Raw genomic sequence first — 20,819 nt, 5'->3', positions numbered from 1 at the left:
CCACTCTCTAGACAAGGAAACCGGCACCCAGATGAGTTGTGTCCCCTGCTCAGGGTCACTCAGCTAAGGACAGGAGCTGGCTCCAGTGTCCCCAGCTCTTAACCAGCCTCCACTCTGTTTTTGAGCACCTTGGCCGCTCCCCACCCCACCCCCATGTGCCTCACCTCCCTAACCCCCCAACACAGGAGAGGTCCAGGTCCCTCCCTCTGTCTGTCCCGCTGCTCCCCTTTCTGTCCTGGCTCCCTCCTTCAGAACTCTCTGATCAAAGTGTTGTCCTCTCCCTCCCCCCAAAATCTGCTGCTAAGCAAGAAATGGATTCCAACTCAGGCCTTAACAAGTTACTGTTTTAAGCCTCCCAAGTTACACTCGCTTTAGAATTGTGACATTCCGCCTTGGTCCTGTGGCTCCCAGCCCAAAAGCACACTAGGCTCACCCAAGAGCTTTTGAAAAGTCCTGAGGCCTAGGCCCACCTCAGATGATTTGAATCTAGATTCAAAATTCTGGGAGACTGGTTTTGTTCTGGTTTTACTAGCTCCTCAAGTACCCCCAGGGGTGAGACCACCTGAGCAAGTGAAGTGGACTTTCAGGCATCTGCTGCCTGGGGCGGCTGTGGAGGCAGGGGTTCTCTTATCACACTGGGAGCCACCTGGCTGGCTCAGGTTCTCGTCCCCGAGGCCTTGAAGCTGGGTCACCTGCGGAAAGGGAGCAGGTGAGGAGGGGAGGAGGACTTACCCAGCTGCCCTTTGACTCATTGGCTCAGTGAGCAGTGTTTGTGCCTTGTTCATGTCTGTGGGATGTTTTCCCGCTAACCTTGGGCTTCAGGCTCGCCTCTGAGATGGGTGGAGACGGCATGGAGGAACTGTTCACTTTCGGGGCCGGAGGAGCCAGAACACGCATTGACAGAGCTGCACGTAAAATGCTCAGGAAGCTCCGTGTGGGGAGCTGACCCGTGACAGAGACCTGGGAGACCTACTGAAAATGCTCCTCTGCCAGCATTCCTGGAGACTGTTCTCACGGTGTTCTCTGCCCGCGGGGCCTGTGGAGGTGCTGGGCTGGAGCTGATGGCCCCAGCCTGGAGGGACTCAGGGCCCCGTTCCAGAGAGCAGAGGTTCCGAACAATAGAGTTCCTAAGAAGGGTTGTACCGAATGCCTCCTGAGTGACACCTGAGATCAGATATCCAGCCAAGGGATGTCAGAGCCTTGGAGCAGATGGGGAGAAGTCCGGGGATGTGACTTTTATGATGGGACAGAGGTGTGCGTGCGTGTGTGTGTGTGTGTGTGTGCGTGTGTGTGTGTGTGTGTGTGTGTGTGTGTGTGGCACAGGGGTGGAGGAGTTGGGAAGACACGTCAACCTGGAGAAGTAGTCCTGTAGGGAGAAGCCGTGCGGGAGAAAGCCCTGCACAAGCAGCACACCACAGGGCAGGCCTGGGGATCTGCTCTGCGCGGGAGCCTGGCGGGGCCTCCCTGGGAGAAGACCTGCGGGAGAAAGCCCTGCACATGCAGCACACCACAGGGCAGGCCTGGGGATCTGCTCTGTGCGGGAGCCTGGCGGGGCCTCCCTGGGAGAAGCCATGCGGGAGAAAGCCCTGCACATGCAGCACACCACAGGGCAGGCCTGGGGATCTGCTCTGCGCGGGAGCCTGGCGGGGCCTCCCTGCTCATCCATCAGCCACCCACCCAGACGCGCTCTCTTAGTCAGCCCCTGTGCCTGCTGCTCCTGCCCCTGCAGCTCTGGGGTGGTGATGAGGCCCCCGTTATTCACAGCCAGGACCGACAGCTGGCTCCCTTGGGCACACTCCCTCTTTCCCAGGATGCAGCCTGGCCTGCCAGCTCACCACCCTGTGGGCTCACCTCAGACCCAGACAGCCTCCCCAGGGCCAGCGTTGTTGGCAGGAGCCTGGGGCCCCTGTGGGTAGAGACCTCTCCCTCCTTCTGAGTCTTGAGCCGCACACCAGCCAGCTCTCTCAAAGGATGGGGTGGTCTCAGGAAGCAGAGAGGCATTTGTCTTATTTCCCAGGTCTATCTCCTGTAGAGGGGCCAGCAGTGGCTTTAGACTATAGGAAATTCGGGGACCCCTTCTCATTCTGAGCTCTTGCTTTAGACTGGCGTTAATGGAAAGCATTCTTCTCTGGCTGTATCAAGTTTGGTCCCTGAACTCATCTCCCAAAATGGGCTCAGGGGACCTTTGTTCTCAAGTCCTCATCCTTTCAGGAACTGGCATGGCAAACTCCATATGGCTCTTGTTTACTGGTGGTGGTAGCTTACTCAGGGAGATGGGGGTGGAGGTGGGAGGCAGCAGCTGAGCCCAGATGGAAAGCCCCTGACTCAGGAACTCTTTTATCACTTCTGAGAATCTCGAGGGGCTTGGAAGTGAGGGGAAGAGGTGGTGTTGTGTCTGGCACACTTGGCTGGTTTCCGGGCTGAATCAGGCCCACGGTCAGCGCAGCAGGTGGAAGGGGCAGGGCCCTCCCTCCCTGAAAGGGCTTTCCTGCCTGGCAGACTGTTAGCTCTGCTACTGGACAGGAGTGTGTGTTTGGGTGCTTGGGCAGAGGAGGGAAGAGGTGCCAGGCTCCCTGAGTATCTTGGCAAGCCCAGGTCGCCTGTGGGAAGATCGGCAGGAGCCGTCTGGAGGAAAGAGTGAGCTGGGAGGGTGTTCCGACAGGGCTTGCCGGGCTCTTGATCTGCCACATCTGTCCCACTCCATCTACACGGTCTGGTTTCTATTTTTCCCACCATCTGCAGGCCCTGGAATGCACCACCTCCCCTGCTTTTCTTATGGAAATTAGCTGTCCATAGAGCCTCTCTGGGCGGCTTAGATTCCACTTTCCCCCAAAGCTCCCAGACTTCGGCCGGACCCTACACCATCTCTCGCTTGAACTTGAACACTCTCACAACCAGACCCACACAGGCAGACACACCATTGCATCACACGTGTTCATTTTGTTTTCCTTATGGGGTTGTAAACTAGGAGTAGGAGATGTTTGGATCTATACTTTGCTCCTGTTCTTTAATACTGCCCTGCATGGGTAGGACTCAGGGCCTGACAGCTATGTACCTTGAAGTTAACTTTGCCTTCTGAGAATTTAATTAGGAAGAAACTCAGTTTAGGAGAGAATATGAGCCCTCTGTAGAAATTACCTAGGAGACTGTCTGTGAATATCCCAAATCGAATTAAGGGGACCTGGGTGAAACCTCAGAGGATAAGATTGTGATTGCATTTTAGCAAAGTAACTGGATTGTCTGTTCCTCCTCATTGTAGGGGGAGACCCAGGGAGACCCAGCTTGGTGCTGGGCGGGAGAGTTGGTGCCCTGTCCTGCAAACATCAGGGACCAGGCCACGAAACAGTTATGTCCCAAGCTGTCACAGATGCCTCAGGCTGTCATCCAGCCATTAGATTATCCAAGGCCTTGTCCTTGTTCTGATTCCATGCTCAATAATTATAATACGTTTGGAGGTCCCCAGGAGTGCTGTGTCCCAGGGCCTGGGAACTGTGCCTCTTTGAATTACTAAGGCAGCATTCTCGCTTGCTACTGTTTGTGTGTCCACTTCATGTTAGTCCTGAGATCGGTTTGTCCGTGGTCTGCACACAGTTGAGAACCAGGTGCTGGGCTCTGACAAAGCACCGCAATAAAGCCACCTTATCTAGGTGACCAGCTTCCTTCCCCAGCTGGCCCTATCTTTCCCTGACATTTTTACACTTGCTGTTTACATTGGTTACTTAAAGGCAGGTCCCAATAAATACTTTCTGTGTGATAGACTGATGGATTGGTGCATAGGGTGGAGGGACACAGCCCAGGCCAGGTGTTTGGTCTCCAGAAGGCATGAGGAGAATCCCATGGTCTGCAGGGTGAGGAGAGGAATACTTAAGTGGATGGTGATTGAACACCCCTCTGGGCCAAGCACTGGCTGAATGCCTTTGTATGCTTTATCTCACTTATTCATCCTGAAGGCCCTGTGGTGTATCTCACTGCACCCATTTCACAGATGAGGAATGGAGAGGTTCAGAGAGGTTAAGTAATCCATGCAGAAGTCACCTGGAGAGTGAATGGCAGAGCTGGGTAAATGCAGCTCTCCTCACCCTGGGGGTGGGGTGGAGAGAAGGCCCACGAGGGAAGGCCCACCTGCAGTCTCCTGTGTTAGAAGAGGGGCTTCTGGGTGGAAAGTAGACGGGGCATGGAGGCCCTCCTGGAGGTCTGCTCCTCGCCCACGCCCAGTAAGTTGCCTATCAGGGACAGACTTGGCAGCCGTGGTCCTTGCTGAGGATTAAATGGTAGGAAATGAGCTTCAGGGAAATTCCAGTCTTGATTCTTCGATGAGGTGCAAGCTGGCACGATGCCCTGCCTGGGAACACCCTGGCAAGTCCCCTACCCCCGGGTGCTTACAGATCACAGATATAGCCCCTTCCCCTCATCTAAACACCAGCATAGATGCCCTGCCGCAGCCACAGGCAGAAACCCTGTGAGTGATGCGTGGCACTGCTTCCCCAACACCAGGGCAGAGTCTTCCCGACAAACCCCAATCCAGCTTCCACCTCCCCTGACAACCCACGTGTAGCTGTTGCTCAGACCTCTCAGTTCCATGCCCTTCCTCTCTCTCTGCCCCGAGCTTCTGGATGAAGACAATATGGCGTTGTATGTCCTGAGCATGGACATGTGTGGGCATCCAGGCTCTGCAGCCTTCTCCCTGCTCCTGATGTTCTTGGGTCTCCTTTCTTTTCTCCAGGGATTACCTAAGAGCAAGTAGCTGGACAGAGGACAATGTCTACTGTCTCTGCCTTCACCACTCCTTGGCAAGACACTGGATGTGAGGCCTTTCGGGGAAGCCAGACCCCACCACATCACTTTGTTGGCGAATACTTTCCTTTATCTCTCTTCCCACCAACTTCCCATATGACCTCCTTCCACCCCTAAAACATATCTCTGCCTGAAGTGCAGCTTCTCTTCAGCAGGAGAACCATGGAAGCCTGAGGCAGTGCAGGGGCTGAGTAGCCTGGCCTGGCTCTCTGCTCAGGCCACGCAGCGCCAGGCTGGGAAGGAGGCAGAGTCACGGAGCCCTGATGCTTTGGGGTGGGCAGGACATTCCCTGTGTTCTAGTTCAGTTCTAGGCAGCAGGAAACCCACAGAGAACTATCTAGGGAGTTCAGCCTTCCCCCAGTTTGGGCCTGGCAGCTTCCCCAGCAGTCTGTGGGGTGGCAGGGAAGGAGATATTAGAGAGTGGGCTACAGGAACAGTGCACCCCCCCCCCAACTGTGCAGGCCCAGGCAGGGAGAGCCAGACCCAGGGTCCCCAGTCCCCTTCTCTGCCCTCGGGCCTCCAAGATTCTCCCACCAGGAAATGTCTTTCTAGCTAAGAAGCGGCGCTTCAGGGCACAGATATCTTTTGGAGGTGTAATGAGGTCACATAGGAAGTAGGTGGGGAGAAAAATAAAAACGTCAATCAGCAAAGATAATGTAGGGTGTGAGCTTCCCCGGAGGGCGCACGGCAGCTCCTTGCCAGGGAGCAGTGAAGAGTTAGCCACAGGCCCGCACAAGTTGGTTCTGGCCCCTGTCCAGCCACTTACCCAGTTCCTGGTGATCTTGTTCATGGTATATAAACTCTCTAACCTCACCTTCCTCACTTTTAAACCAGGGATGAGAGCATTATCTGCCTCTTACACCTGCTGGGGGCACTAACTGAGACGATGCCTGTAAAGTGCACAGCAGGCAGCAGGGGCACGCTCAGAGTAAATGCTCACCGGATACCATTCGTTCACTGTCATTCACACACTCCCTTAGCACCTGCCTCATCCTGGGCACTGTTCTAAGAGCATAGGATATATCGGCGCACAAAACAGACCGAATATCCTGTCCTTCTGGGACTTGGTTCTAGCCAGGGTGGACACTGGGGGAGGAGACAAACAGCAAGCAAGAAGCAGGATAAATACCCTGACCTGTGGTGGCGCAGTGGATAAAACACCGACCTGGAAATGCTGAGGTTGCCGGTTCGAAACCCTGGGCTTGCCCGGTCAAGGCACATATGGGAGTTGAAGCTTCCTGCTCCTCCCCCCTTCTTTCTCTCTCTCTCTCTCTCTCTCTCTCTCTCCTCTAAAATGAATAAATAAAAAAACTGTTAAGAAGCAGGATAAATAATGAAATGAAATAGTATGTTACACGGGTTAGCATGCTGTGGAAAAAAAGTACAGACAAATGAGAATACTATCTTTTTTCCTGAATTTGGGTAACTTCACTTTTATTTTTGACTCGCTTCTAAGGAAAAGGATTAACTTCCTTTGCCTCAGGCCATGCCTGGCGGCAGAGTTGCCAACTCCTCCCAATACTGTATCTGACACAAATGAATGAAGGTGACTAGGTTTTAGCACAGATTCACTCATTTGTTCCTTGAACCAACAAATGGTTAGGGAATAGCTGGCTATGGAATGCTCAGCACTCTTGTCCAGCAGGTGAGGAAGGGTGTAGGGCCAGGAGCCGCCATCGTGGCCATTCACATGCAGGTTCCCATTGGATTCGGGCAGACGATAAAGAAATGGCGGAGTCAGAGGATGGTGGGCCATCCTATTTATTGGTGTCTCACCAAGACAGGCAAACCACAAAAGAAGACAAGGGAAAAGCAGAAAACCAGCTTTTCCCATGAAGGGCAAGGGATCAGGGAAGCCCCTGCAATTGTGATAGCAGGAACTGTGTGAGCCAGCTCCTGGTCTGTCCCACTTTATAGTGTAGAAAACCAAAAACTCCTAATCCAATATACAAACAAGGAAGTCTCTGATACAAAGCCACTTATCTGAGGCATAATTGGATTCCTCATGAGAGTGCGCCACCCAGATCATACAATCAGTCAAGGGTGTGGGGAAAAGCCCAGTCTTAAAACTAAACCCTAGGCTACAACGACCCTGCCTGCCCACAGTCCGTCCCCCACACCCAACACAAACCACAAGCGAGCAAACACATATATCATATTTACAAACTCATTTGACCAACATTCCACCCCTTTTGCTCGCTTTACAATCTAAACCACAGGTATCTTCCATGATGGTCACTGTGCAAGGAGTGGGATACATTGCATAAACAGAGATAGTACAAATACAGCAATAGGATTAACAGATCAAAAGCTATGGACGAAATGAGAGAGCTGTCAGTGGCACCAAGAGAGGCAAATCTTTTCCCTCTGGCAGAATACAGGCCAGAGTTTTGTCTGTAGACAGCACTGTAGCCCACATAGTTTTCTGTCCTGCATAGAGCAGGCGCCGGTGGAGCCACTGTGCCACATCACCTGCAGGTGCAGTCTCCAACCATCGCACCCTTGCCAACGTTATCTGCCTCATCATTCCCAGGATGGGCTAGAGGGGCATGCCCTGTGACATGATATACTGTCACCTGCTTCTGGTGTCCTATTTCCCATAAATCCTGCCACATGGCCTGACCCCATAGTGGACGGTGCATTACCATCCACTGGTTAATGTGCCAAGTAGCAATCCAAAGGGTCAGTCCACGATAGACAGCCCAACTGTCAGTACAGATCACCAGAGGTGAAGGTTCATTATGGGCAACTAGCCAAACAGCTCTTAATTCTGCCCATTGGCTGCTTTGGCCTGTACCCGTGTCCATCCAAATAGTCTCAGTGGCCGGATGGAAGGCGATAGCCATCCATTTGGCAGGTTGGCCCCTGCTGGAACCATCAGTATACCAGGCATCTTCAGGGATGGGCACCCGCCCCTCCTGGTAGGGACTGACCTCAGGTTCTGCCTCCTGAGCCCCAGTTGCACCTGACTCTAAGGTCGCATCAGTGACTGGACCCAAGACTTCCTGCAGTTCTGCGCTCAATGGGCTGGTGCTAAGAGCACAGCGTTGTTGCAGATAGGCACCCCACTTGGCCAGGGTAGACATTTGGGCCATACCACTACAAGGTTTAGTTGCCCAATCTCTCACCCATCCAGCTATAGGGTATGTTGTTTTGACTGTAACTGGTGTTGTGGTTGTAATACTCTCAGTTGCCAGGAGGGCAGCATACACAGCTGCCAGCTGCTTCTCTACTAATAAGTAACGAACTTCAGCACCTTTCCACAATTGGGACCAAAATCCAATAGGTTGCCGTAGGCGCTCTGTCCGCTGCCATAAGCCCCATCCAAACCCCTCCGAGGTTACATGAACATCCAGCTCACAGGGCCTGGCAGGATCAAACACATTCAAGGTCTGTGCCACCTTGACAGCTCTCTTAGCAGCTGCAAATGAACCTTGCGCCTGCTCAGTCCAATCCCAGCGAACCCCCTTTCGAATAAGGTTGTACAAGGGGCGTAGTAACTGAGCCAAATGCGGTATAAATGCTCGCCAATACCCCAACAAACCTAAGAATTCCTGTAACTGTTTTACCATAGTGGGCACGGGGTATGCTTGAATCTTATCTATAACTGTGTCAGGGATAACTTTTGTCTTACCCGACCAGACAACTCCCAAGAATTTAACAGATAACCCAGGTCCTTGTAATTTGTTCTCATTAACTGCCCAGCCACATGCTTTCAAATGGGATAGCAGGGTAGGGACTGCTTGCTCCAATTCTGAAAGAGAATCACTAGTTAGCATAATATCATCAATATAATGGTACATGCGGACTACCTCTGGCTGTTTCCATTTAGCCAGGTCAGCAGCCACCAGCCCATGGCACAAGGTGGGGCTATGCAAATAGCCCTGGGGTAACACTGTAAAGGTCCATTGTCTCCCTTCCCAACTGAAGGCAAATTGGTCTTGACTCTCTGCAGCTATATCAATAGAGAAAAAAGCATTGGCCAAGTCTGCCACAAAGTGGTATGTCCCCAACTCATGGCTTAGCCGATCCATCATGTTAGCTATCGAGGGAACAGCAGCGTGCAAAGGGGGAACAACTTTATTAAGTTCCCTGTAATCTACTGCCATTCTCCAGGTTCCATCTGCTTTGCGCACAGGCCATACTGGGGAGTTGTAAGGACTGTGTGCTGGCCGGATGATCCCCACCTTTTCTAGTTTGAGGATTGGCCCTGTGACTTCTTCATAACCACCTGGCAGGCGGTACTGCTTGGTGTTAGTCACACGCCGAGGGATGGGTAATTGCAAAGGGGAATGTGATGCGTGTCCCCACAATCCTGCCAACTACGCCAGTTGTAGGGCCAGGAGCCGCCATCGTGGCCATTCACATGCAGGTTCCCATTGGATTCGGGCAGACGATAAAGAAATGGCGGAGTCGGAGGATGGTGGGCCATCCTATTTATTGGTGTCTCACCAAGACAGGCAAACCACAAAAGAAGACAAAGGAAAAGCAGAAAACCAGCTTTTCCCATGAAGGGCAAGGGATCAGGGAAGCCCCTGCAATTGTGATAGCAGGAACTGTGTGAGCCAGCTCCTGGTCTGTCCCACTTTATAGTGTAGAAAACCAAAAACCCCTAATCCAATATACAAACAAGGAAGTCTCTGATACAAAGCCACTTATCCGAGGCATAATTGGATTCCTCATGAGAGTGCGCCACCCAGATCATACAATCAGTCAAGGGTGTGGGGAAAAGCCCAGTCTCAAAACTAAACCCTAGGCTACAACGACCCTGCCTGCCCACAGTCCGTCCCCCACACCCAACACAAACCACAAGCGAGCAAACACATATATCATATTTACAAACTCACTTGACCAACAAAGGGGCTGTGTGCAAGTCACCTAATGAGAAAGTGACCAGGCTTCGGAGAAGGGCTGGCAGGTGCTGGTGGAGAGAGGTGGGCAGTGTGTGCCCTACACGGTGTGTGCTGACCCACGCTGCCCGCCCCTCCCTGAACTTGGCTTGCTTTGGCCATTTTCTTCTGGTAAGTTTGACAGTCCCCAACTTAGCATGGAAGGGAGGGAAAATACACATTGTTATTTGTGAGGGGGGAGAGATATTTTCTAGGTTGGCCTTTGAGCAAAATAAAGACCTGAGATCCCTATCTCATCCCACCCCCACAGCAGGAGGGAAGTATTAGGTTAGACATGAGCCAGGACAGCCAAAGGGGGAGGAATGAATTGCTCCCATGCATCCCTGCACATCTGCAGGGTCTAGAAGAATCTTTAAGCCAGAACAGGCCTCACCACACCCAGACTGGTGATCTTGAGTTCCCTGATGCGGTATCAGCCCTAGCAGTACAATGAGGAAAGATAAATGAGAGGGGGGGCCTGACCTGTGGTGGCGCAGTGGATAGAATGTCAACCTGGAATGCTGAGGTCGCCGGTTCAAAACCCTAGACTTGCCTGGTCAAGGCACATATGGGAAGCAATCAATGAACGACTAAGCTAAGCAATTACTATCTTGCTCCCTTCTCTCTCTCTCCTTCTCTATCCAAAATAAATAAATAAAATTTTTTTTAAAAAGCCAGAGGGAGAAGCTGGAAAGGAAAAACAAACAAACAAATAAAACAGGAATAGGAAAGTCCAGGAAGTAGAAGCCCATAAACACCTAAATTCTGTAACTAATCGGGGCACTCATTCTCACGAGTGAGCGGCCCGCTCGGGCCTTCCTGAGTTTGTTCCTGCACAGCCAATAAACACTTGCTTTGCTTGCTGTACTTTGTCTCTTGATTGAATTCTTTCTCTTGAGCAAGACAAGGATTGAGGTGTCGTCAATGCACCGGTAACAGTAGGATGCTGTGACCATCTGTGCAGTTGTGTGCCTGGCCTATGACATGTCTCTGTCTCTCCACCCCTATATTCTGTCCTCTCTGGCCCTTATCTGAAGGCCAGCCTGGTTCTGGCAGAGCAGTGAAGGGGAGAGAGGCTGTATGGTCTGTGGCTGTGGCATCTTGCTGCAGATCCGAAGGCTCTGGGGCTGTGACTACTTAAATGCAAAGGAGGAGATACCCAAGTCTGAGGGAGGAGGCTTGGCCACATGGGTCGGAAACCGAGGCCGTGTGTGTGTCTGACCACAGAAGCAGATGCGCCGCCTTGGGGTTTGGAGCTGGGAACAGGCCGTTCTTCCCACAGTCACCACTCACATGGACCACAGTGATCTATTTCTCCTGCGCCCGGCCTCCTCAGCTGCTGAGTCATGCTCCCTGGGGTTTGCAGAGGCGCAGCTCCAAAGCCAGGCTGAGTCATCTGATGATGAATTGTGGAATTCTTATTCAGACTGTCACCACAGCAGCAGTGGGCCCTGATCCCCACCTCCTGCTCCCCCACCAAGCCTCTCAAAACATTCTCTCTTCACTTGTCATTCCTTCTTCATCTGGGGAGGGGGGGCTGAGAGGGAGCACGAGACAGCAGTACGATGCGTGAAGGTGTCTCTGGCTTCCCTTCTTGTGTCGGGATTCTGGACCTGTCATAGGGACAGGGATCTGCTCTGTCAGCTCAGGAAAGAACCGCAAATCTCATTTTATTTGACTCTCTCATCGACAAACAAGAAAGCAGAGGATTTAGAGTGGGTTGGAAGGGCAGCTGTGGAGTCGGGATCTAAATCTACTTACCACGAACAAGCCTTGCTAGGCTTCAGCGTCTCTGTCAAACAATGTTAACGTTTCTACTTTGTAAGGGCTGAGGCTGCCGGAAGTCATGGGTGAAAAGCACAGGGAGGTGGGTGCTCAACAGCTGCCGTTTCATCTGTGTTTGATGGGGAGCCAGCAGCTGCACGAATTAGAAATAAGGACCTGAGGTCTTTCCTCTTCCTGCCCAGACACTGTGTGTGTGTGTGGGGGGGGGGGGGGAGCAGGAGCTCCTGGAGGGGCTTGGGAGACAGATCAGAACGGGTGGGTAGGGCCAGCAGGCAGACACCCTACAGCCAGGTATTTCACAGCCCTGCAGGGGCCACTGTGAGCTTGCAAATGCAGCATGCTAGGTGTTTGTAGACGCTCATTTGGTCGTCGTTCCCCAAACAGAAAGCAAGCAGAAACTAGTGAGGCACTGGCACCCTGACCTGGGTTCCTCACCCACACAGTCACACCTGTCCTGAGCGTTCATGTGTGTAGTCCTGCTGGGCCAATCACCTGCTGGCTCCTACCAAGGGTTGGCCTTGCCCAAGGGCCCCTCTGTCTCCTACAGGCAGGAGTGGTCCAGGACAAGCGGACCACAGGTGGTGACTATGTCCCCCGAGTACTCTGTGTTGGCATCTTAGGAGCTACACCGTGGTGGCCATATCATTTTCCCTTTGCCACCTGGATCTGCGTATCGACAGTCCTCCAAACCCATGAACCATGTGAAGAAAGGCTCAAAAAATTTTAAAGGCTTTATTAAGAATAAAGTATACAATTAAAAGAATGAGTTTACAAGATTTTTCAGCCCATTGCAACTAAGACAAAATTTATTGGGCTGACACCATGGATACCAAGGCCCAAATTCCATTCCATTCCATTTTCAGCCCTGTCTCGCTTGGCTGCTAAGCCAACCAGTTCCAACTTTCTCCTGAGACAAGTCAGGTGCCTTCTAAAACCTCCTTCCTGATTGCCTCTTTATACAGGTCCTTCTCTGTTTGGTCCCAAAGATTCCTCACCTAGTGCTTCAGGTGAGGTCCACCCAACCAAAGGGGTCTGTGGTCCCTCGACGACCCTGTTTTGCTCTTGTCCTGATCCATTTAATTAAACTATATTCACGAACCAGTTGGGTAGGATGGCTCTACTACCTCTGGTCAAGTTACCAATCTTCCTCAGCCTGCATCGGAACTTAGTCTTTCTCTTGCTAGGAACGTTTTCTTGAGTGCTCTCTCTGGCAGCTCTCTGCCCCAGCTAGTGCAAGACTGCATTCTCCCCAAAATAGAACTCTGCGCCCCTGTCCAATCTCCCACTTAATTTACTGGATAACTCTAGTTCCCAGCTGACCCACCAAAGAAAGATGGTCAAGCACCTTGATCCTGACACCTACCTTTGACCCAGCTCAGATTACCAACCTCACCAATTTCCTTGGAGGATTTCTGACTTCTCTGTTGGACTTCTGCCCCTGTGGAATTTTATCTCCATAGATTTATTATATGGCCTGGCTTTATAGACACAGTAATAATAAGACTACAGTGAAAGGAGAGCTATTCTCTCCCAAATTACATTTTCTCTAAATTATCAAGAGATTTGGCCACTCTCACCATTTTGAACTTCTAAAAGTCTATGGTAATCAGTCCATCATTAGTACAGTCTGGTTCTCAGCTGCCTTTTAGGAATAGCATTGCGTCTTAGCAAGCTGCCCATTGGTCCCTTCTGTTCCTACAGTCATGGTTGTGTCATAGTATATGGCTTCTTCAAATAACTGCTGGAATGCAAAATAAAACAGTCTTCTCCAAAGGAGAAGCAGGTTACAGCTCTACCCAGATGTTCTTGAGCTTTTACCTTGTAATATGTACACATAACATCCCATTCAAGCTTACACTGACATAAAAGTATTAGGCTACTATAAGTCAGTTAAACATTTTTCCAACCAATACCTCGGAGTTCAGCTTTATGGCATACAAAATACAAAATACTTCTCTACTTCTCACCCAGTCCTCACAACAACCCTGTGAGGTGGGCATGGTGGATATCATTATCCCCATTTTACTGATGTAGAAACGAAGGTTCGGGGAGGTTAGGGAGCCAGACCAGGATAACACAGCTATTAAGTAGAAAAGCCAGCACTCAACCTATGTCTCTGCATGCTCATTTACCTTTTTAGGTGCAAAGACTATGAAAGAGGCTTTGTACTCCCTTTCTCCCTACCTGAACAAATGGCATTCTCCTTTCATCAGTATGTGCACAACCCAGAAAGTTCCAAACAGGAAAAGGAATGACTGATCAGGTTAACTGTAGTAGTCCAATATGGGGTGAGGGTGTATCTTTCACCATGTTCCTGATTTCTTAAGATCTGTAGTTTAACCAAGAACTCTTTGTCTTGGTGCTGAGTGGTGCTTTCTGTGGTTTTCATTAGAATTCCCAGTCATAGCTAAAATGCTTAAGACTTTACCTCTAAATTGGCTCAATGCCGTACTTCCCATCTGTTTCATAATCTGCCAGTGTTCTGTGCCTTCCTACCCCTACCCCTTAATGAGGAAAGTTTAGGATTTCTGTCAGTCTTCCATGCCTGGCTTCCCGGGAGGCTTACCGCTTCCAGGAAAGCCCCGCGGCTCCTGCATATCTGGAGCATCTGTGCTGTTATCCTCTGGCAGTCAGGTGACAGTTCCTTTCTAAAGGTCTCTATTCCTCCTTTGCCCGAGTGAGCCACTCGGCTGGAGTCGTTCCAGCAGCCAGGCCCTCGGCACATGGTTCCTGTACAGTTCTGCAGAGCTGTTGTTCCAACTCGAACGTATTTGACCCCCCAGGTCCCCCTCCACGCACATAAGCAGGACACCCCAATCTCTTTTGTGACTGAGAGCTGAGCTACTCTACGGGAAGCATATGGTGGACTGTGTCCACAGTGCTCCATGGCTAGAGATTTCCCGTAAGCCAAGGTTTTGGACAACTTGGTTGGATAGGGCTATAGCATTTAAGGTGGCAAACCTCTGGAGCCTTACCACTGTCCCATCCCTTTTTACAAATATTAGTTCTTTTCATACACCTTTAACTAAGCACCAACTACGAGCCATCATTTTAACTCTGCAGATAGAGCTGCAAAGGCAGACCCTCCCTACCAATGCAACTCACCCTATATATAATTGGTTCCTTAGAACTACCGCTTGGTTTCCAGTTGGTCTGAATTAGTTGGCAAACTCAGCAAGATGTTTCCCTGTCTTCTGAACACTCCACAACTATCCCATCACCTTCAGGAACCACGTGACCTCTGTAAACCTTCCCAGGGAGGGTTCCTTGGTGAGTCACCAGATAAAGCCCTGCTGTGACGGCTTCCTCCCTGCCATGCCTACCAGCTGCTCCTCTCCCTCTGCCTCCTGCAGTCTCTGACTAGTTCAGTCTCATTTGGGCAGAGACACATTTATTCACAAATCCAGTAGCTATTCTTGAATATCATTTATAGAGGTGTACTTTTTAAGTAAATATTCAAGCATATATGTTACCTAATGGACAATAATAAGCAGAAATGTGCATATATGAATAATAGCACAAAATAACTCAAAAAGAACCCAATTTCCCAAATCACTGACTATTTACACAGTTTTGGACCTATTCCCACTCAGTAACAATTCAGACATACTTTCACTTTGTTGCTATCATTATGTGATCAAATCCAAAATTTTTTCCTTATGATTGCATCATATAACATAATCTTATAAATAGTTTTCATAGTTATCATACATGATGAAGGCAGGCGCTCACTGTCGTAATAAACCACAATCTATTTAGCTATACCCCCTGAGCTGAGCAAATTCCAGTCAAGACTAATTTATAGGGTGGCCACAAATACCTCTGTGCAAATACACTTTTTCTTTTGAATTATTTTCCAGAATGTATTCCCCAAAGGGAGATAACTGAGTCGTATAGTCATTTTTTTCTCTTACTCTTGTCAAATACTGCCAGATTTCTCTCCAAGAAGCATCACTTCGTAGTGCCAGGAGCCTATTTCTCCATGACATATTTTTAAAAAATATTTTTGACACACGGAAATGGCTGACTTTTAAAAACCTTTTCACTCAGTAGTCCTGGCCTGTGTGCATTTCCTGCTGGGTGCACAGCCTGTTTGGCCCTTTGACCAAGTAAGATATCTTGGTCACTGCATATAGTGGAGGCTCAGCTCTTATGCTGATCAATTCTACATATGTAGTTTTCTCACTTTATTGGTTTATTAAATCTTCATTTTTCTTTGCTGTGTATACAATTTCAAATTTTTATATAATTGAATTTGTCCATCTGACATTGAAGACTTCCCCTATCACTTTAATAAACAAGTAATAACCTCCCCAGAAAAGGATTTTCTTTTCCCCACCTCCAATGCCCTGCGCTTTCCATCTGGACTTGCCCAAAATTCCTCTGGTTCCCATGAACACTCCATTGTCCGTGATCCCCACATTACGACTCTCTTAGGTCATCTCTCGACAGCCACCGGCAAAACCTGTCCGCCTCAGTTCCACCACTGCCATGGCCTCTGCAAAGGGCCCGTGGGCGTGGCTCACCTCCAACTAGGTCCTTCCCTCTGGTTTTCCCTCCTCCACCATCACTGGCCCACTGCCGACTTCTCAGGGTTTTCCAGCTGCTTCGTCTCCCCAGCCCCGTACTGGCCTCCAGGGTTAGGCCATTTTCCCAGCAGGAGCGGCCTACCGAAGGACACATTCCTTCACCCCTTAGTTCAGCCAAATGAAAGCCAAAATTTTTCAAATGGAATTTTGCTGGAAAACTAAAAGGAAACTAAAAACAGACTCCAGGAAATGTAAAGATATCAACAGAGAATAGATTTTACATCCTACATAGGTCTTGGCTCAGAAGTGACGGGCAGTCTGGGGGCACCCTTTCTCTTCGTAGACCTTGAGGTAAACACCTCATGGGCTCAGCTGGTGTCTGTCCTTGGTCCCCCTGGCCTACCCCTCACTGCACCGAGGGATGCCATTATCAGAGAAGCTCTACTTCCTGCCGCGGCTGGTGGAAGATGCCTTTAACTGCCATTTCGAAATCCCAGGCCTCTTCTGGCCTGGCGTGTCCCTGTTCTAATCTGAGGAGAACTGGTTCTCAGCTCTTCCAGAAGGCACGTGCCTGACATACCCTGAGCCCTTCTGGGCTCAGAGGACTTCTGCCCACCTCCCCAAGACTCGCTGGGCTCCTCCACCAGGAATGGTTTTGAAGAACACGGACAAGCTTACAAATCTCAGGAATTTAAACTATAACAACAGTAGCAGAGGGGTGGCAGCAATGGTGGGGCAGTCACCCACAAAAGCAGAAGGTGTGGTTAACTTCCAGCACCCTGCCAGCCCTCCTCCTCTGCTGCTGAGATCTACGGTCATGCCACAACCCTGGGTCCCTATCCCTGGACACCCAAACAGGGGTTGGCAGTGTGGCACATCACACTGAAAGGTTGCTAACACCTGCCCTCTGAGAAAGTGCCCTCGTCTACCACATCCCACAACAATCCTGCCTCCCTCCTCCTGCCCCGCTCCCACCCCAGTCCCACCCAGTTTCGCCCCAGTCCCAGCCCTTTAACTGTCAGGAGAGCGTACACGGAAGATGTGGATGGTCCCATTACTGAGGGACACGACCAGGTACCTGCCGTCCACCATGGTCGTCACCCGGGGCTTTTCCAGGCCATGATAAGCTGTCAGGAAATCACCTAGCAGTGACCCCTTTGGGTCCAGGATCACCACCTTGTTGACCTCGCGAAGAGTCAGAAAAATGTAGCCCTTCTTATCCACAGACACAGAGCCCGGCTGGCAGCCATGCAGACCCGGTCCTCCATACTCCCCAATCACCTGACCCAGCCCGTCACAGACCACCACGCTATTCTGCTGCCAATCTGACCCCACAAAATTGCCCTGGGGGCTGGTGGTCAGAAACACCAGTGCCCGAAGGCCCCGGCTGGCCTTGCCGCCAGGGATAAATCGGGTGGCCAGGCTGCCTTCCATGTTGTACACTTCCACGTGGCCCGACACGCTGACAGCCACCCGGTCCCCACTCGGCATTGCAGCCACGGCATGGCTGGCCTGGGAGAGGCTCAGGGCCCGGCGCCACTGCACCTCGCCGTCAGGGCTTATGAGGTAGAGCCGAGCCCCGGCTGAGAAAGCCACGGCACCCTGCAAGGCCGCCACGCTGCATGGAGAACAGCCCTCAGGGACAGGCACAGTGCCTTTGTAGTCACCATTAAGAGAGAAACGCTTAAGAGCCCTGTTCTGCTCATCTGCCACTAGGATCTCCCGGGGGCCAAAGGGACAGAGCCCAGTGATCCGGGGAGAGCGCTTGTCCCCAGGCATCCGCGTGGGAAAGCTGCAGGAAAAGATGGGCCTGGGGAGGAGGCCAGAGCCCTCCAGGTTTGGCCCGGGTGCTGGGCTGGGCTCCCGGGAAATGGACCTGAGTCTGCCTTTGAACTTCCTCTTCTTGTTGGATCTGCCGCCCCTTGAGGTCTGGGCTTCTCCATCTTCTTGGGGCATCTGGGATCTGCTTTCTTTCAGGGTCTGGGCTCTCTCTGTCTTTGGGGTCTGGGCTCCATCTTCCTGGGGTGTCTGGGGTCTGTCCTCCTTTGAGGTCTGGGCTCCATCCCTACTGTGGAGCTGAACTGCACTTTTTCTCTCTGTCTTGGCTCCATCCTCTCTGGGGCTCTGGGGCTCCTCACCTCCCTGGCTTCCAGCTCCATCTTTCTCACTGTCCTTGGGCTGCTCCTTCTCAAAGGAGAGCCATAGCAGGTGGCAGTTCTTGTCCAGGAGCCCAGGATGGAGCTCCAGCTGCGGCAGCAGAAAGGGGGCTGGTCCAGACATCCAGGGACAACCCTGCAGCTGCCGGAGCCGCTGGGCAATCGCCCCCTCCAGCGAGAGTATCTCGGCCTCACGACCCAGACTGAGCACCCGCCGGGCAAAGGCAGCTGCCGCCTTGGCCACCTGCTCTCGGCTCTCCAGCTCCCCCAGCCTCTCCCGAGCAGCCTCCTCAGCAGCCTCCACGTGGGCCCGTAGCTGCCCCAGCACCTCCTTTTTCTGAGCCAGGAGGGTCCGGAGGACCCCCTCAGCAGCCTCCTCCACCTGTGTCCCCACCCTGGCTGCCTGCTCCCGCAAGCGGGCCAAGGCTTCCTTTTCTACCAGCCGGGCAGCCTCTAGCTCGGCCAAGTTCTTGTCCACACCTGCCAGTAGCTCCTCAAGGCCTGGTCTCCGGGCACGCACAGCTTCCGCCAGGGGCAGGCAGGGGTGGTCCAGGTGGGGGTCCAGGCGACACTCGCGGCACAGTAGCTGGGAACAGGGCTGGCACAGGAAGCGCAGGGCCTCCCCTGGGTGCTGGGGACACTGGGCTGCCTGGCGCTCCCGGGCCTCCTCGTCATACCACCCTGCCCGGTAGCCCACCAGGTCCACCACTCGGTGGGTGTGAGTCTGCCGAGTGCAGCGGTGCCCATCAGCACAGGCCTGGCACAAATCATCAGCACAGTCGAGGCACCGGGCTGTCGCTGGCCCCCCGGCACTGGCACCGCCCCCCATCAGGGGGCACAGTGCACAGGCTGGCTTCCCCGCACGCAGGTCTCCACCAGCCCGGGCCCTCACCAAATCCAGGAGCCCGTTGACAAAGAAGTTGGTCTTGAAGGCGCTCACACCTGCTGGTGGCACGGGCACGGTCTCACGGCACTCCGGGCACCGCAGGCGGCCGCCCTCGGCCAGCTGGGCAAGGCAGTCCTGGCAGTAAGTATGCAGGCAGGGCAAGGTCTTGGGTGCCCGCAACTGCTCCAGGCAGATTTTACAGGCCAGGAAGTCGCTGCTCAGGGCCTCCAGAAGGGAGGGCGAGGATCCCTGGGACACCATGCTGCAAGCAAAGGGTGCGGGTTAGAGGACAGAGGGCACCCCCACAGGACCTCCAGCCTGCCCTCCTGCCTCTTCCCTACTCTCACGCCCCACCAGGTTGGAGGAATCACTTGAATGGCTAGGAATTTTCTTCTGGTCTTCCGGGTCCTCTGGCCACTTGAACTAGGGAGCTGCCCAGCGCCTTGCATACATTTAGCAAACGTGAAAAGGTCAGTGCTGCTTGCATGTGTGGCAAGAGAGGTAAGAAATGACAAAACCGAGAAGCCCCTGGCCTCTGAGAGCTAACAGTGTAATGATTACTATCTTCCACTGACAGGCCTCGCGGCAAGTGTGGTCCAAGCCCCCTGTGTGAATAGGTCCCGTGGATCCTGCTGGGGCTGAGGTGCTGGGCGGGGGCGGGGGGTGGGGGGGCACAGCAGAAAGTCCAGGTGGGCAGAGCTGTCTTGACTCCTGGCATTTGGGGCAACATAAGGGGCCCCAATTCCCCTGGTCCATACACCTGTCTTCTTCTAGACCTTGGGAGTGGCCTCGTGAGTAGTCGGCCCCACTTCCTGCCCTGACTTTCTGAGATGGGTTCTGGGGCAGGCAGCAGGGAGCTGAGAGGAAGAGGCTGCCCTGCCCTCTGCTTCCAGCCGCTGGACCTTAGGGTTACTGTAGCTTTTGCCTCAACTCCTAGAGCCTCTTCTTTCAGTCTTTCCTGCTGCGAGAGGCCCTCCTAGAAACCTCTGAAGGGTCCCAGTCGTGTGCGGTTCGTCTGTGAATCCTCCCAGCACAGTAGCTGTGAAATACTTGATGAAGGGACTTGGGAATTTTCTCCAAACTTCCGGGAGGTGGGGGCTGGGAAGAGAGCTCAGAGAGTGGGAGGGGATCCTTCCCCGGGAAGCCTCAGCCCTCTGGCGCTCTGGGGTGAAGTGGGGGCTGCTCCCGCCCAGTCTCCCCTCTCCTCCTGGCTTCCGGGTCCCTTCCAGCCCACCCCCCCCTCCCGTGCTCTCTCTCCCTTCCCCCTACTCCCTGCAGTCCAGCTCTTTCTTCAGCTGCCCTTCCCCTCCCTCTCCTTACCTGGCCTGAGCTGACCTTGGTCCAGGAGCAGGAGTGGGGGGCTGAGACCAGGATACCGCTGTTGCAGGGTGCCTGGAAGAGAAACAAAACTGAAACTAATTGTACTTGTGCAACTTCCGTCCCAGCCCCGGGACACCGACTTGCACAGCCTCAGGCTCCGCCTTCTTCCCCACCCCGCCAGGACTTCTTCCTGGGGGGGCCCCACCCCCATCAGGGCTCAGTCCCCTCCAGGAAACTCCGGGGTCTGCCCATCTGTTGGAGCCTCAGGACTTGCTTAGCCAGCTAAGTGTGTTTGTTGCAAGTGCAGGAAATCGCCTGAAGATGCGTCCTCTGAGGGAAAAAGGTAGAGCTCATGGTGATTCAGACCCCAGTCCTCAGGTCAGGTTTCCAGTGCTGCAGCTTATCTGCAAATCCAGTCCTAGGGGAGGCCATTGGTGCCATACCTTCTGCTGCGCTGTAG

The 20,819-nt window shown here is 52.6% G+C and overlaps 1 protein-coding gene across 2 annotated transcripts; it reads right to left on the bottom strand.

Annotated features, from left to right (window-relative positions):
• Nucleotides 1-12,181: 12,181 nt before the first annotated feature.
• On the bottom strand, nucleotides 12,182-20,485 carry TRIM56 (tripartite motif containing 56). 2 transcript variants are annotated; one of them, XM_066382309.1, is made up of 2 exons: nucleotides 20,360-20,485; nucleotides 12,182-19,301 (listed from the first exon to the last, which is right to left on the bottom strand). In XM_066382309.1, the coding sequence occupies exon 2, from the start codon at nucleotides 19,298-19,300 to the stop codon at nucleotides 17,009-17,011; it is 2,292 nt and encodes a 763-aa protein (XP_066238406.1). In that variant the 5' UTR covers nucleotide 19,301; nucleotides 20,360-20,485; the 3' UTR covers nucleotides 12,182-17,008. The 2 variants fall into 2 exon arrangements, with proteins under 2 accessions (XP_066238406.1, XP_066238407.1); XM_066382310.1 differs by having other exon boundaries at nucleotides 20,375-20,465.
• Nucleotides 20,486-20,819: the final 334 nt, after the last annotated feature.

Source organism: Saccopteryx leptura, chromosome 4, assembly GCF_036850995.1.
Source record: "Saccopteryx leptura isolate mSacLep1 chromosome 4, mSacLep1_pri_phased_curated, whole genome shotgun sequence".
NCBI lineage: Eukaryota > Metazoa > Chordata > Mammalia > Chiroptera > Emballonuridae > Saccopteryx > Saccopteryx leptura.
This window is presented reverse-complemented; position numbering and strand designations above follow the sequence as displayed.

Bases quoted from the DNA above. Each gene is read 5' to 3' on its own strand.
- TRIM56 (XM_066382309.1), bottom strand. From the start codon at position 19,300: ATGGTGTCCCAGGGATCCTCGCCCTCCCTTCTGGAGGCCCTGAGCAGC.